Source organism: Sebastes fasciatus, chromosome 8, assembly GCF_043250625.1.
Source record: "Sebastes fasciatus isolate fSebFas1 chromosome 8, fSebFas1.pri, whole genome shotgun sequence".
NCBI classification, from domain to species: domain Eukaryota; kingdom Metazoa; phylum Chordata; class Actinopteri; order Perciformes; family Sebastidae; genus Sebastes; species Sebastes fasciatus.
This window is the reverse complement of record NC_133802.1, coordinates 4,305,609-4,322,013: the sequence shown is the minus strand read 5'-3', so window position 1 is coordinate 4,322,013 and position 16,405 is coordinate 4,305,609. Positions and strand designations below refer to the sequence as shown.

At 41.8% G+C, this 16,405-nt stretch overlaps 1 protein-coding gene across 2 annotated transcripts in view; it reads left to right on the top strand.

Moving 5' to 3' along the window:
- The window catches only part of LOC141772166 (plexin-A1-like), a 353,749-nt gene that overhangs the window by 208,901 nt on the left and 128,443 nt on the right, over positions 1-16,405 (top strand). For both annotated transcript variants that reach the window (XM_074642860.1, XM_074642859.1), the window contains exon 9: positions 124-238. In XM_074642860.1, coding sequence (XP_074498961.1) covers positions 124-238 — 115 coding nt within the window. The remainder of the gene's footprint in view (positions 1-123; positions 239-16,405) is intronic.

Below are 16,405 nucleotides of genomic sequence, written 5' to 3'. Positions count from 1 at the left end.
GCATTTCTGGACAGCCAAAGACGTCAAACTGAAGAGAGATTATATTTAATTAGATTTTTTGGTTATTTTGCTTTAAAATACGTTAACCCTCCTTTCTTTCTCTCTCATTCTCCCTCGCTCCAGGTGCCTATCCTGTGTTAATGGAAACTTCCCCTGTCACTGGTGCAAATATCGGCACATGTGCACGCAGGACGCCAGCGACTGCTCCTTCCAGGAGGGACGAGTCAACACCTCGGAGGTGAGGGAACGCACAACCACCCATGTAGTTCAACATGCTCTCACAAAAACACTCACACACAAAGATTCAGGAGAGCAGACACACGAAGCAACACATGAATACATTTACGAGTATTTAACGCATGTGCACGCACGCACACAGGAGTACGATACAGTGGCATAGCAATTCCAAGGGTGCAGCTGGGACATGCACACCATTGGAGTGTGTGTGTGTGTGTGTGTGTATGAATGAGCGCTGCTGTGAGTGGCCCAGCAGCAGCTGTTGTACTCCAAGCAGCGCTGGATTTATTCACTTATAAACAAGTCGGGGTGAATGAGTATGCAAATGGCAGCGCACTACCGTCCCAAATGTTATATTTGCATGAAAACCCTCATCTATCCGTGAGCTGACTCGCTTCCACAGTCCCCTAATTCTCACGGTCTCCAACGCAAACACAGAAATCCACACCAACAAACACGAGAGAACTCTGGTGTCTTCAGAAAGTCCCACTTAACACCCAACCACCTTCACTTCAGTTTTGTCTCTATTTCAAGCACAAGTTTAAAATCACTTTCATGTGCAGGCAAGGCGATAGAAGGCTATTTGAGATTTTTTTCTTTTCTTTTCTGTCATTCCTCTGTTCTCACCTGTGCTGTCAGGCGACAAATCTTATTTTATCCTCTCAGACAACCATTTTATTTGTTGCATCTTTCTCCTCTCTCACTCAGCCTTTTTGCTGCCTGTGCTATCTTTTTACGTCTCTCTCTCTCTCTCTCTTTCATTCTTTCACTTACTCCATCTTTCTGAGCTGAAAACATGACACGTTGAAAGCATATAATCAGGAAAAAAACATACAACTCAGAGTACTCGGTGTGGGTGGGCATGAAGGAGGGCTGTGTTTGGATATGTGCAAGTTTGTCTGCCTGCATATGTTTATGTGAGGGTGCCTACGTGTTTTTAGGATTTCCCTGTTTGTGTGTGTGATTCGATATGCATTGCGGTTTTTAAGTATTGCGATTCAATATTACGATTTATTGCGATTTATAACACTAGACCATGGGAAACAATTGAATCATACACTTCTAGGGACTTTTACTTGGGAAAATATTTAAATTGATTCGGTAAAAATGTTTGATTTTCAGCGTGTGTGTAGTCAGAGATGTCAAATATATCAGTCATTGTCAGGCATTATTTATTATTTTTTTTCCAACAACCTAAAAATCAAAGACTAAAGACATTTCCCTCACAAATTAGAGGTATTGTGTTTATAATTTATAAGGGACATGTACTGTTTTATACTTCTGGTGAATATAATCCAATCTTATTTCCATATATATGTAATAAATCAATCAGGGCACCAACCTCCCCAACAATTATGTGTACATGACCATTGTCTTTTAGTTAAAAGGGAAATTAACCACCTTTTATGTGGTGGTCCAAACAGTGTTGATGCTTAATGTAGTCGATTTAGGCGATACATTCCTGAGTGCGTGTGCTATATTGGCCGAGAAAGCTGAGTTGTCCTGCTCGGGGAGCCGTGCCGCCAGTGCCTACAAGTACCAGCTCTTCTTCTGCCATATACTCTCGAATCTCGAATAATAAATACAGCTGAATATCTGAGTCAGTCAAAACATAAATGTATAATGTATCCTCGTCCATAACATCCACTGCACTCTTATTTTGGGATGCCAATTTAGCTGTTGGAGCTAGTTTGCAATACAAGCAACGAGAAAACAAGGAAGTTCTGTTTTTTTGAGCGGCATCTAGAGCACTTCTCCTGGCTATACCCAGAGGTGGAGACGAGAAATGCACGCCGAACTAGCCCGTTGTTTCTGCTTTTCCTCCAACTACGTCACTGTTACGTAACAGCACTGGAAGCAGGAAGAACAACAGATTTTTGCATCTGCGAACTCCACTTTCTCTGTCAATATACGCACCGAGGAATGTATTGCTTCAATCCACTACATTTACCATCAACACCGATTGGACATCCACATAAAAGGTGGCAAACATTTTCCTTTTAGACATTGCTGGTGTCCAAGTGTATGGGTATCCATCAAATGTCTGTAATGGTGTCTGTTAAAGACTACAAAACGGGTAGCAATTTCAGGGCATTTTGCGTGCTTGCGTGCGTGCGTGCGTGCGTGCGTGCGTGCGTGCGTGTGCCGGTCGAGAGCCAGAAAGGGGGACACCCTGTCATCACATGTCCTACAAACCCACCAGACTGACAGCCGTCCTCATCTTGTTTTGGAGAACCACACCAATTCAGCCTTTTATTTATTTATCTTATTTTTTTTCCTTCCTATTTTGTCTTCTGATGTACTCTGTCTTTTTGGTGCAGGCGTTGCCATGGTTACCAAGACATTTTGAATGTCAGGGGGGTTGTGCTGAATTTTGATAGACACACACACACACACACACACACACACACACACACACACACACACACACACACACACACACACACACACACACACACACATATATACTAGTGCCTTCATCACATCCTTACATGGATTATTGTTATTAACACAACAGAGAGTGATGGACGCATGTGTGTTTGATGTAGCCATATATTCTCTCTCTCTCTCTCTCTCTGTCATTGACTAGGTAACATTTTGACGCAATGCATATGCACACTTCAGTCAACAGCAGCAGTTTTGTCATCACACATTTATCTCCTCATAGCCTTGGTTTTGTTCCAATTTGCCAGTTCGTAGCCCCTGCTGAAAGCAATATTGCCCATCTCCGCTGCCTGAAAAAGTTTCCCCCTGTGTCATTAGCAGTAGGTTGCCAAAGTGATTGAATTCACACTACACTGGTTATCTTCCCAGAGGCATTTGTCATATTTCTTCACTTCATATCTGATAAAACTCATAGCATCTGTGAATCCGTTGCCACATCACAAAAAATACACTTTTTCCCCATCCTGTGTGTAAACAGATCACCGCTAATGTATCGCTTTTTTTGCCTTCTCGAAGTGAATTTAATTGTCTGATGTCACTTCCTGGATATGTAAATATATATAAATCAGCTGCGTTGTGACAGCGGATAAACAGAGAAGCACATTAGGGGCGACCAGGCAGAAAATTGCCAGAGTCGGAGAAACACTTGAGAAGGCCGTGAACAGAAATGTGCATAAACACAAACAATGAGAGAAACAAACACCGGGACAAATAAACAAATTCGCTGCGCTCCAATGAATCCCAGCATTGGGGGCCGGTGGAGGCGACGCCGGGCCCGACGCCGGGGCCCGCCCGCGGGTTGGTTCAAAATGACTTCATTCAGATTGAAGGAAATAGGAAAAATAAGAGGCTAATAAAAAGCAGCAGAAAGAGTAATAGGAAAGGAGGTTTGTTTGCATTTGTTTTCCTGTCTACGAGCGTGCCTGCTTATTCATTCGCTGATTGCAATTTGTTCGCTTGTTAATTAAGTCCTTCATTCATTTTGGATGGGCTCGCTTTTCACTCAGGATATTTCATGTCCCACAAATGAATTAATGCGGCGCATGATTGACAGCAGAGGCACAAAATGGCTGCCAAGTAACAGCCCCAGATGGGAGCTTTGATAGGCACTGACTTATTTTTCTTTTTTGTGTGTGTGCGCCTAAAACGCTCCAACTCCATGCAACAACAGTTTTGTCATTAGTCGTGATCTGAGCTTCTGGTTATTGATGATATCCTAATATTGCCTTCATATATCATTGGAACTATGAGAAGCACAAAAAACAACTGGTAAACACATATTGAAGAATATTCAAACCAAGTCAATTGATTGGCAGTTACAAGGTCTTTTTTATTATAACTTCTAATCATTTCAAAAGCTTTATTTGTAACTTTGGACTCAGTGCTTGCAGCTTGCACAGCCATTTAACCCTCTGTCATACAGTCAGTGTTGTATGTGTTTTAGAACAGTGTAGTAGGCATAAGGCTGCGTGAAAGAAACACAGCCCTCTCATTTACATCACTACTGACTACTGAGTTATCACAGTGTATTCCTGATGCAGAGGGCTCTGGAAAACCAGCCCCGTTCGCACGAAATGGCGTATAAATGTCACGATAATGCACAAGACGTTTGGCATGCAATAAATACGCCTTTCTTGATTTTTGCGTGTCATTCGTACAGCATTTTAAAATGTCCAGCAACATGTGATGCACGTGTCAATTTCCGCTCCAGTCTTTTCAAGATAAAATTACTTTAGGAAAAGTTAGACTTGGTTAGGCTTATGCAACAAAACTACTTAGCTTTAGAAAAAGGTCATGGTTTGGGTTAAAAAACTCTGGAAGTGGCGTAACTAAAGTACGGAAGTTACGCAACAAATAAATCAACTTTGGCGCGTCACACATGACACGAGCACTCCTGGGCAAAAGTCCTGTATTTTTTGACCCACCCATCCACCTCTACATCCTCCCTTCACCGCTCTTGATACTTCCCAGTTCACAATTACCTGAATTACATACGAATTGAATTTGTGCTGACAATTACAGAAAAAAATTATTATCTATGTGCACGATTCAATACATCAATACACAAACTGCTGTGAGACTGGGCTGGACTTCCACACCGTTAGTTTGTGCCTAGTTACATACTGTATAATGGATCCCACTTTCAGCATTGACACAAAGACTGTTGAGGTCTTGGATCGTGTCGATTTTAGAGCTGCAGTTCTATTTATTCATGTTTTAGGAAAGTGTAGCTTGGTATTTATTTCTGTCTGATGTATTCATTAAGACTGAGTGAAGTCATCAGAATGTGTCAAAAGAAGTGCTCATTATGAGCCCGTGTTGCATCACCCATTCTGAAACACTTTATTTAACTATCGAGTTACTGACCTTTTCAATATGTGAAACTTCAACTCCCCAGCTCTGACTCAGTGGGATCTTCTTTCTTTCTTTCTTTCTTTCTTTCTTTCTTTCTTTCTTTCTTTCTTTCTTTCTTTTTCCTTCCTTTTTTCTCTTCATTCCTTCTTTCCCTGTATCCTTACCTCCTTTTTTCCTCCCCTACATCCCATTTTTCTTTCTTCCTCCACTTTACTTCTTCCTATTTTCAGTCCCCCCTCCCCTTTCTTCCCTTCTTCCCCGTTCATCCCTTATTTCTTCCCTTCCTCCTCCTTCTTTCCACTCTCTCCCTCTTTCCCGAGAAGCCTGACCTCCTTACGCTCAGTGAAATACAGTACGCGTACAGTAGGTACCATGATGCATTGCTGCTGTGCAGGAGATTGAACCGGTGGCTTTGTAGCCTATAGCCTCATTGATAATCATTAGCAGGCTGTGTTCAGGCTCCAGATGAACAGAAGGTGAATATAGATATGTGGATCAGTGTTAACCTTCGTGCTGCTAATTAGAGGATGAATCACTGTGATGGGTGAGTCAGTAAGATGGTCATATCTTTCGCAGGGATGCATTATTTGCATGTGCACGCACAGCAAGCCGACACACAGACTCCTGATGTAGTATCACTGCTCAAGGCACGCCACACACCTCGCCAGCCATCTCCATGCGGGTTCCCCTTTCTGATCTCTAACCCAATGAGCTCTTTCCTCTTGTTCACCCGCTCCCTCATTCCTTCAACAAGTCAATTAGCTGGAGCCAGACACCCCTTTGTTTTCTGTCTCTCAGCTGAGGGTGTCAGAGTTACATCTGTCATTCCATTGTTGCTGGAGCACAGGCTGGTACACAGCTCTGAGCGGCCCAGCTCCGAGGCTCCGAGGCCGGGGCTGGCACAGAGCGAGCTTCCCCTCTCCCTCTGGGTCTCTCTCTGGCTGGGGGGAGCTGCCTGCCACTGATAGACTCAGCTGTGTGTGTGTGTGTGTGTGTGTGTGTGTGTGTGTGTGTGTGTGTGTGTGTGTGTTAATTATTCAAAGTGTATTAAAGCTTAAAGATGCATCTCCAGATGCCTCTCTGATCGTCGGCGTGTTTAATGGAGAGAGACAGATGAGATGAGAAGCGAAAGGTTGAGCATCCACAATAAAACATAAGGGGAGGAGTGTGGCAGTGGCCTAGTTGTTGGAGAATAAGCCAGCTTGCTAAAACAACTAGAGGGTCTCATTTATGAAACTGTGTGCACACTGCACATGAGAAAAATTTAAAAAAGAAATGCCTTCTGCAAAAAATAGTGCACACTCTATTATGCAGGTTTCCCTTTAACAAATTTTAGCCAGCCTGTAGTTTTGCGCACGGGTCTCACATTCAAACCCCTTCACTTCTACAGTTAACAATGCACGGTTAAGTAAAGGCAAATAAATCAAATACACTGATACTGACACCTCTAAAAGTTGTGTGAGAATAAGGCCATAAGCTTAAAGGGATAGTTCAGGTGTTTTTTAAGTGGGCTTGTATGAGGTATTTATCCATAGTCAGTGTATTACCTACAGTAGATGACGGTCAGCTTGTAAAAACAGACAGGAGTTACCCTATGGAAGCTAAGCATTGTACTGCTGTGGACAGAGGCAGCAGCAACATGTATTTTAGCCACCTAAAAGAAAGGCCAATATCAGTTTACACCGTATTTAGAATATTTTCGCCGCCTTACCTTGCTGTGAGACAGCCGTTTTCGACGGGGAACTGAAGCCGTTGTTTCCATCTATGCTCTCACGAAAGCCACCAGACTCCTTTGAAAAAAAACAGTTATTTTACCTCGCAGAACACACAAATCACTGCCTTGATCGGTTACTTTTTTGTGTGTTATTGTATGACTTTGGTGAATCCAGACTAACCAAAGTCACACAATAACGCAAACAAACTAACCGATCGAGATCAGCGGTAGACCAGCAAATTACTGTTTTTGTCAATGGAGTCTGGTGGCTTTGGCGAAAGTATAGATAACGGCTTGGAAACACAGACCGTATAGCTGTCTCACGACATGATAAACCGGAGATAATATTCCAAATATAACATACACTGAAACAGATATCGTGGGTCGTTCTTTCACCCCTAAGGTTGGCAGTTCGATCCCCAGCTCCTTCTGTCTGCATGTCCTCGAGCAAGACACTGAACCCCAAGCTGCTCCCGGGCGCTTTACAGCAGCCCACTGCTCCTAAATGCTTTAGGATGGATTAAATGCAGAGGACAATTTTGTACCTGTATGTATATGATGATTCATATACAAAGTTTTTAATATTGATTTTTTTTAGATGGATATTTCTTCCTAAAATAAGTTTTTTCTGCCGTCCACAGCAGTGCATTACTTTGCTCTTGTATCGGTTTCTCCAAACTGTGGTCTTGCTGACCATCATCTACTGTAGGTAATACACTGACTATAGATGAGTACCTCATACATCCTTACATCAAAACACCCAAACTATCCCTTTAAGTCTAATAACTGGAATACAAATGGAAGCGATATCAAGAGACACCGCCTGGCTCGATGTGTTATCAACTGTTTTTCTCACTCCAGAGGAAGGCCAGAGGTCACGAGACGATGACTGTAATTAAGTTTGTGTCAGGGAGCTCATTTTAATTGTCTCATTATTCTAGAAAGATGGCAGATTGGACTGCGCATTTGTCCAAATTGCTCGAGGCCAATTTCTCTACAAGCTTTATGAAATTAGGATTGATTGATCGTGTCGTTTTAGTTGGCGTACTTAAATAATGTTTGGGAGATAATTTTTTGAAAAAGTGGGACAGTAGCGAGATCGGGGAGATATGATATAGGAGGAATGAGGAAGAACCGGGCTGGACGGATTAAGGATAAGAGAAAGACATCAGAGTTGGAGGGAGAGACATTAACAAGGAGGAAAGGAGAGAGCGAGCGAGCGAGCGAGCGAGCGAGCGAGCGAGTTGATGAAAGGAGGAGAAGGGTGGAGGAGTGGGAGGAGGAAGCAAGGGATGTTTTAACCATTCAGGAGATGAAAGGATACTTCAGGGTCACGACACTATACCCGTGCATCATGTCTCCTCAGCATCTACTTAATAATTCCATGTCATTTATTTAATGCTATCTGCCCTACTTTCTTCTTTGCTGGAAGCTCGGCATGCTGAGAAACATTTAATTGCATCGTGTGTTTGTCTTACACAACTTACTTTTGTCTGCAGAACATAAATAGGAAATATTCAAATGTCACCGATGATTAAGTCACTCTGAGCCACTTTTCATTCACATCCTTGTTCACTGCCTTATTCCTGGCTTCTCTCGTTGATGCACATACCCAGCAGGGCAGAATATATAATAAATATGTACATGTAATAAACTGCTCCTGATGAATTTATGAAAATATTAACCCTCTGAGACCCACAATAGACCCGTTTTGGTCTTTTTTAGGCGGGGGTAGAGGGGGTTGTCAGGGGGAGATAGCAGGTCAACAGTAGATGTCACATATAAGTGGTGTACATCATCTGAAAGATGGGAACCTGAAGATGAATTTGAGATGCAGCTCAGCACTGTGTGTCAAGCTGTTCTAGTTATAAATCAGAAATAAACATGAATAAAATGTGAAAGTGTATAAGGGCTTAGAACATTATTGTGGGTGTATATGATGGCTATCCCCATGCTCTGTTATGTCTCATAAGCAATTTTGGGGTTCATACCATTTGTTACACAGATTTGGTGCTAAATTTAACCATTTTTTACCAATTGAGAATTGATAAAAATGATCAATAATCCCTCCAAAATACCACATTAAGACCTTGAGGAACACCATAGAAAAAGCCATGCTGTGATTTGGTATCAAAAGCTTTTGTCATTTGGAGATTTCTGAAAGAATTGCATTTTTTTTTGTCGATTGAATGATGAGCACTTCTGTTGTGGAAACTGGTCAGAAACCCCCTTATTCTCAATCTACCTATAGGAAAACCATCCCTCCTCTGAATGCTCTAGGTCTCTAGTTTGTGGCTGTAAAGTTTCATGAGGCTGTGATTATCCTCGAGGTCATCACAAGTCATTTTATACAGTGGGGTGAAGTTTTAAAAAATGGTCTCACGATATGAAATGGCTACTATGGGGACTAACATCATCACACATGAATACAGTTGGGCTCATTGGATCCACAAGAGTCTCAGCTTTACAGTGATACCCAATTTATGTAATTCTAAGACAGTTTAGGGACCCCAGTATGCAGAAATATTCAAACGTACAATTTTAGAATAGGCGAAAATAACACATTTGTACTGCATGCATAAAGCTGCATGGTTTTTGCACCAAAAGGTGTGGAATTATCATAAAGTGGGCATGTATGTAAAGGAGAGACCCATCGGCACATGAGGTCAGAGGTCAAGGAACCCCTTTTGAAAATGGCCATACCAGTTTTTTGGAGCATTAATTTGCCTCTTTCCTCATGGCTGTTACCAATGGATTAGGTTTTCTGGTTGATTTCTGTAGCTTCATTCTACCTCTAAAACTGAACCGGTTGGTAAAGTCGGTCGGGATCCCTGCATTCCCGCGGATCTCGGAGGGTTGAGAGTCTGTGATGACTTGTAACTCTTGTGTGTGTCTCAATCCAAATGACACTTCCCTGTGTTGTTTCCCGTCTGACCCCACTTCCCCCTCACTCCGAAGGCTTAATAAACTTCATTCCACAGTTTCCTGTGAAGGCACATGAGTAATCATATGTGGGAAATTAGTTTTGAAAGAGTTCTGATGATGCTCACCGTCTCAGTGGATAAATTTAATGGCCATTAAACTGTTGAATAGTGCACTGAGGCAGAGGGACAGGGGAATTAACTAGGGTATCAATGCTCTTCAGTCCATTGTTCTATGCTAACAGGCTATCTCAACCGTATGCAAGGTAAAGGACGAGATCAGATCACATTTTTTTTATTCCTAAAAGCATTTATTAAAGACCAAATGTGTAGAGAAAAGGTAGGGGGTTGACTACATTGTATGCATGGTTCTTTTGTTTTTTACTTTTTAAAGGGGCAATCCACCAATGTTGCATGAAGTTCAGTCACACAGCAGTTTGTGAAATAGTCATGACATTTTATGTATTGATTCGTGTACATAGAAACTAATTTATTAATTTTTTTCTCGGGATGGTCAGCACGAAATCAATTCAAATGTAATCCACGTAATTGTGAACTGGGAAGTATAGAGAGCGACGAACGCCGTGTAGGGAGGAGGTCGGGGTAGATGGGTGGGTCAAAGGACTTTTGCCCAGGAGAGCGGTGTTTGTGTCCCGTGTGAAACCACAAGTCAAAGTTGATATATTTGTCATGTAACTTCCATATTTAAGTTACGCCACTTCCGGTGTTATTTAAACCCAAACTATGATCTTTTCCTAAACCTAACTAAGTAGTTTATTGCCTAAGCCTAACCAAGTCGACCTATTCCTAAGCCTAACAAACTAGTTTGTTGCCTAAGCCTAACCAAGTCGATCTTTTCCTAAACCTGACTAAATAGTTTGTTGCCTAAGCATAACCAACTCAGACTTTTCCTAAACCTAACTTAGTTTGTTGCCTAAGCCTAACCAAGTTAATCTATTCCTAAATCTGACTAAGTAGTTTGTTGCCTACGCCTAACCAAGTTGATCTATTCCTCAACCTAACTAAGTAGTTTTGTTGCCTTAACCTAACCAAGTCGACCTTTTCCTAAACCTAACTAAGTAGTTTTGTTGCCTAAACCTAACCAATTCAATCTTTTCGTAAGCCTAACTAAGAAGTGTGTTGCCTAAACCTAACCAAGTCGATCTTTTCCTAAACCTAACTAAGTAGTTTAGTAGCCTAAACCTAACCAATTCAATCTTTTCGTTAGCCTAATTAAGTAATATTATTTTGAAAAGACTGGAGCGGAAACTGACGTGCGTCACGTGTTGCTGACAAAATATGTTGTTGAAAGTCGTGCTGAGCGTAATGAAAAAAAAGGGTAATACGTGTCTATGTACACAAATCAAATATATTAAATTTCGTGACTATTTCACGACCTGCCGTGAGACGGTGTTTTGTCACAAAGAGCAGCCTACTGCTCAACCTGGTCTATTGAAGGTCTATTAACGACACTATTGATTTCCTTTATGAATATACACCCCGCTGCTTTGGGAGCTTGACCAATACTAGGGACTAAAAGTTTACTTTTTCAATGTGTTTTTAAACCTCTCTTATAAGTCTCCTGACTATATTGCTTGAATAACCCTTTAGTATAAAGGATGGTATAGTCCTGTGGCTACATGTTGGTACCAGAATGTTTCTACCTTTATAGAAGCAAATGAATGCAGACGTGTCCTTGAATGTGAAGGTTCAAATATATTGTTATTGGTATACAATGTGCTCCATGCTGTGAAGGCTTTTGAAACACTCTAGTGTTGATATACATTATGTTCTGTTTCATTGTAACCGTGGTTGTATAAGGCTGGGTCATGTTTGACACTGGTGTCAATATGATACCTGACCTTCGGTGCCTGTACCAAATCATACTTTTTTAAAGATTTTGAAATCAACCGGTAAAGAATTGGCAAAGTAGTGACCTAAATCTTGAAATGTCTGATTAAAGAATATGTAAAGATCTGACAAAGCATTTTGATTTGATTACACAATGCAATGGACGCATTTCAGTCTCAATTCTAAAAAAAGTATTGCGGTTCGATACCTGGCCCTGTGGTTATATTGGTTTCACATCTGACAGATCCACCAAACAGGAGTAAACATGTCTTAAAGGCTGTTGGAAGGAAACAACAAGACACCTCTGAACACTTTCTTGGTCTTGGAGAAGTAATCATACCCAGGGGCACTCAATTCAACCAGTTCAAAGCATAATCGTTGCTTTGAACTGACTGACATGACTGCATCATGCAGGCTAACATTTGATCTGATAGGTCTGAGGATAGAGGTTGTGTTGTATGCTGTACAGGTTGGAAAACCCTTTGAAGGACATTTCTGGGCTATATGAAGCAAATTGACTTGACTTGTCCAAACTGAGTCATTTTTGAGTGCGTTGTTTAGATAAGACAGGTAAAGAAATGGAGGATTGCCATTGTTCCTTTTTGTTTTATGAATCTTTGTACAGGTACCAGCAGCCATTTCACAGATTCCACATATAAAGGTCTTTGCACGCCAAGTTTTTTTTTACTCAACTTGACAGCAGTTATAGCCTACGTATCATGTAATTGATCTTAAAAGCTTTCAGAAAATGCGCAGTAGCAAGACTGGCATAGCCTGAATAAATCCAGACATTTAAACTTACCAGTCTGAAGCTGACTGTCAGTAAGTGGTACAACTTTAAAATAACGGACTTACTGCTGTGTGTCGCAATCATATCGGAGTTTCTATCGGCCCAAAGCTAACGTGGATGGGAGTAATGGACACAATATGCTCGTTTTATTGGCGCAAATGGTCCCCATCTGTAGATATGCACTTTTTAATGACACAGCACAGTTTTATAATTTATAGCAAATTATTTCTCGGACCCCCTGACAGAGTGCCACGGACCTCACTTTGAGAATCACTGGTTGGCTTCCTACTGTCTAATCTTTCCGACATCTTTTGTTCTGCAACCGTCCCCGATTACAAGCTGCTCTGCAATCACCTGCCACAATCTATCTTTAAATTCTGCATCTCTGTATTCTTTTATTAATTTATTGTGCTTAAGTGCTTTGTTCCGGGAGAACAAAGTGAATGTATGAATGCACGAACAGTGGCTCTGAGTGGTCCAACAACCCTCTTTTGCCTTTTGACGAAAGATGTGAAAAAACGCCGAAAATGTAACCTCTTCCGAAACTTTAGTGACGGACGAACGTTCTGGAGCAGGTATGTAAACGTGATTGACACAAAGTGAGTACGTATTCATTTTTGTGTTTATTTTATTATGTGCGACAATTTCGGACAGACTTGTTGTGAAAAGGCCTTTACACATGTTGTCGTAGTTCCATTTTCTACTGTGTTCTTAGTTCGGCTTTGCTGTGAGTCACGTTGAGTAGCGGTGTAGGTTCCCCTCGAGATGTGAAGAAAAAGGTGATATGATGCTTTGATTAAAAATGATGAGGGTAATACAACCGAGTTTGTTCAAGTTTTCAAAAGAAGGTACGATTGTATATGTTCATACATTTATTTAAGTGTCAAATCTCAGTTCACAACAGCGTGAACTCTTCCCGTGATTTATCTTTACCACACGATCCGCCTCGCTCCGTATCCCCTGTAGTAAAGGGCTGAGAAGAGTGGGTGGACAAAGGCTTCTAACGCAGTTCAAAGTGTCTTTTATTGAACAGAAGAGCTCCTAGTCTACTGCGATGGGGGGGTGCCTGCCCTCCTTCCACCTGAGACTACGACTGAGGAACTCGGGTCATTTGAGCAAAATAGATGAAATGTTTTCCTGCTGAAATGAAGCACAGGGGATGAGTCACGAATCTGGAATAAAACATGAAACGGGTCTCGCACAGAGAGAAGCGATCGCTTTCAAAAGTTCTCGGCCCCAGTGAATTTGCATACTAGATATTGCGATGTCTTTTGTTGTGAAGTTGGCTTGTGTTGTGCATTGCTTAAACTTTTCCGACCTAGCACCTTTGGGACCGAGAAACTCATTATTTCGTCCCAAGACTAATGGAGAAAATACACTCAACTGCATGAAGGCAGATGATGAGGAAGTGAGTACATTTATCATGGGCTTTTATACTGACCTTGAAAGGTCGGCTGATTCTTAGGTGGGTCACAGAAATCTCTTAATATTCACTGGGTCACGGTCTAAACTGGGTTGCGAGCCTGTTTTTGGTTCCCACATGACAAGGAGCACTGTGTCATTTCCCGCTCGCGAGATGAAACAAAATTCATCAAATTTTGATCCTGCGGGCTGAAGAAAAAAAAAAGAGAACACGGAGCTGAGTCCGTCCTGAAGAGCTTCTCGTTATCTGTCATGTATCTTCTGTGTCACCCTCAGACACACACACACACACACACAGACACTCACAAACAGATTGTGTATTTTTAGAGGCTCCTATCGATCCACTAGCTGATGCTTATCGGCTACATCCTCCTCTTTGACCATCCAGTCCTGATAGGATCCAGATAGACACACAATCACACTTGGTCATCAGAGATACCACACAGGGCAATGCTATTCTAATGGAGACATGTGGGATGGAGAGCTCTGTAGAGTCAGAGTGGAGTTTTTTTTTTCCCCAGTAGGCACGGTATCTGTTCCATAGCTTGATCGCTTAACACAAAGTTGAACTGTTTGAGCCATGTATGCATGGCTCTAATGGTTTCATTTTCATTTTCCTTGTTTTAGGTGGCAGGCGGATGGGTTTTGTCAAGCCGTGATCGTGGTCCTGGACCACTCGTGTGCTAGAGGTGGGGGGAAAAAAATCGATACAGAATAGTATCGCGATTTTTTGCGTGGCAATATTGTATCAATACACGGGCGGCAAGTATCAATCGCTATTCTGTGTTTCAGAGGTCGTAGCAGTTGTATTGGTAACATCCATGTCATGTTAGGTTGCTGGGAAGGAGGCGAAATAATGCTCTAAAGTTGGGCAACATTTTGGTGAGGAGAAACTGGCATGGCCATATTCAAAGGGGTCCCTTGACCTCTGACCTCAAGATATGTGAATGAGAACTCTGAGATGAACTGAGTGAAAACTGTATCTTATTAGATAAAATGGATGTTAACAAACTGCATATTTTGCAGTTGAAAAAGATAATAAATCACAACATATCTCAATATATCTTATCGCAACACTCAGCATATCTCATCATGTAGATGCTAGGGCTGTCAATCAATTCAAATAGTTATTCGCACATTTTTTAAGTTAGATACCAGTATCTTAACTCTAGCTTTAAAACTGAGCCCACTACAACCTACAAATCGCAAGTTGCGTTAATACATTAATGAAATTAGTGGCTTTAAAACGTATTTGCGTTAATGCGTTATTATCGCATTAACTTTTACAGCCTTATATTAGATGAGACAGGTGTTGACAAACTGCATATTTTGCAGCTGAAAAAAGGTGGCATATCGCAAAATGTGTAAAATCGCAGTAAGATCGTATCTTGACTTAAGTATGGTGATAATATTGTATCGTGGGGCCTCGTCACGTACACACCAAACCAGTCTACGAGCCGTACACAATCCACATATCAAACATTATTATTCTGCAGCAGCGAGGCCCACAAGAGTATCGTAGCACTACCTGGCTGCCGTGCTGATGGATATCAGTTTGTATCTGGCCTTCGTTTGACCTCTCCTCTTTAACTTTTTTTTTTACATAAAGCAGCATTCAGTGCATAGGCAGCCACTAGGGAGGGGGTCTTATTGAACAACGTGTGGCAGAAATAGCTGGAGTTCACGATGTTTAGGTTGATAAAGCTCTCTCCAGTTTTGACCTGTCTTGGGGGGTTATATGAGACGGAGACAAAGAAAACGTTGTTAATGCGGAGTGAGAGAGATACACTGAGAGAGAAAGATGTGTCCGAATGGGAGAAAGTGTTTTGAGGAGATCTATATAGATACAGCCTTATGACCTGTCTGTGTGGTGATTGAATGGAGAGATCTATCGGGATTACCGGCATGACCCATTGCACGTTATTGTTGTATTCTCTGGTGTGTGTGTGTGTGTGTGTGTGTGTGTGTGTGTGTGTGTGTGTGTGTGTGTGTGTGTGTGCGTGTGTGTGTTTCTTTCTGTTAGATTTATCCTCTAAGGGTATAACTATATTAGCGTCTAAAACTGAAACATTGCTCAACAGATGACTCTTCCTCTCTCTCTCCTGGGAGATGTGGTCATCATATCAGGTCTTTCTTTCTGTGTGTGTGTGTGTGTGTGTGTGTGTGTGTGTGTGTGTGTAAAAGCACTGGTCGATGGGGTCTTGCCCTCCCTCCTTTCTGAAACGGTTCATTGGACTGTAACGCTAATCCGTGGGGACCCTCTACACTGCCCTGACCCCCCCCTGACACTCACACACACACACACACACACATAGACAAACGCACACAGACTCCCTCATCCATCATACTCGGAGTCTGTCAGCGCCTCGGTGAGGTGGCCTCATGGGCGACAGCCGGCAGCCAATCGGGGCCCTTGCCTCATCTGTGACATCACCGTGGATGGGATGTCTCCGTCCTGATAGAAAGTAATTAGAAGTGAGGGGGGAAGAAAGTAAAAGAGATAATATGATGATGACTTTAGGTGTGTGTCAGAGCTACATATGTTGTGTGTTTGTTCCGTCTTTCATCTCGAATATCATTTTTTTTTTTCCTCTTTCATAAATAGTTTTGCCAAAACATCAAAAGTAATTGAACTTCATAAACATTTTCACCAAAGAGTATAGAAACAAA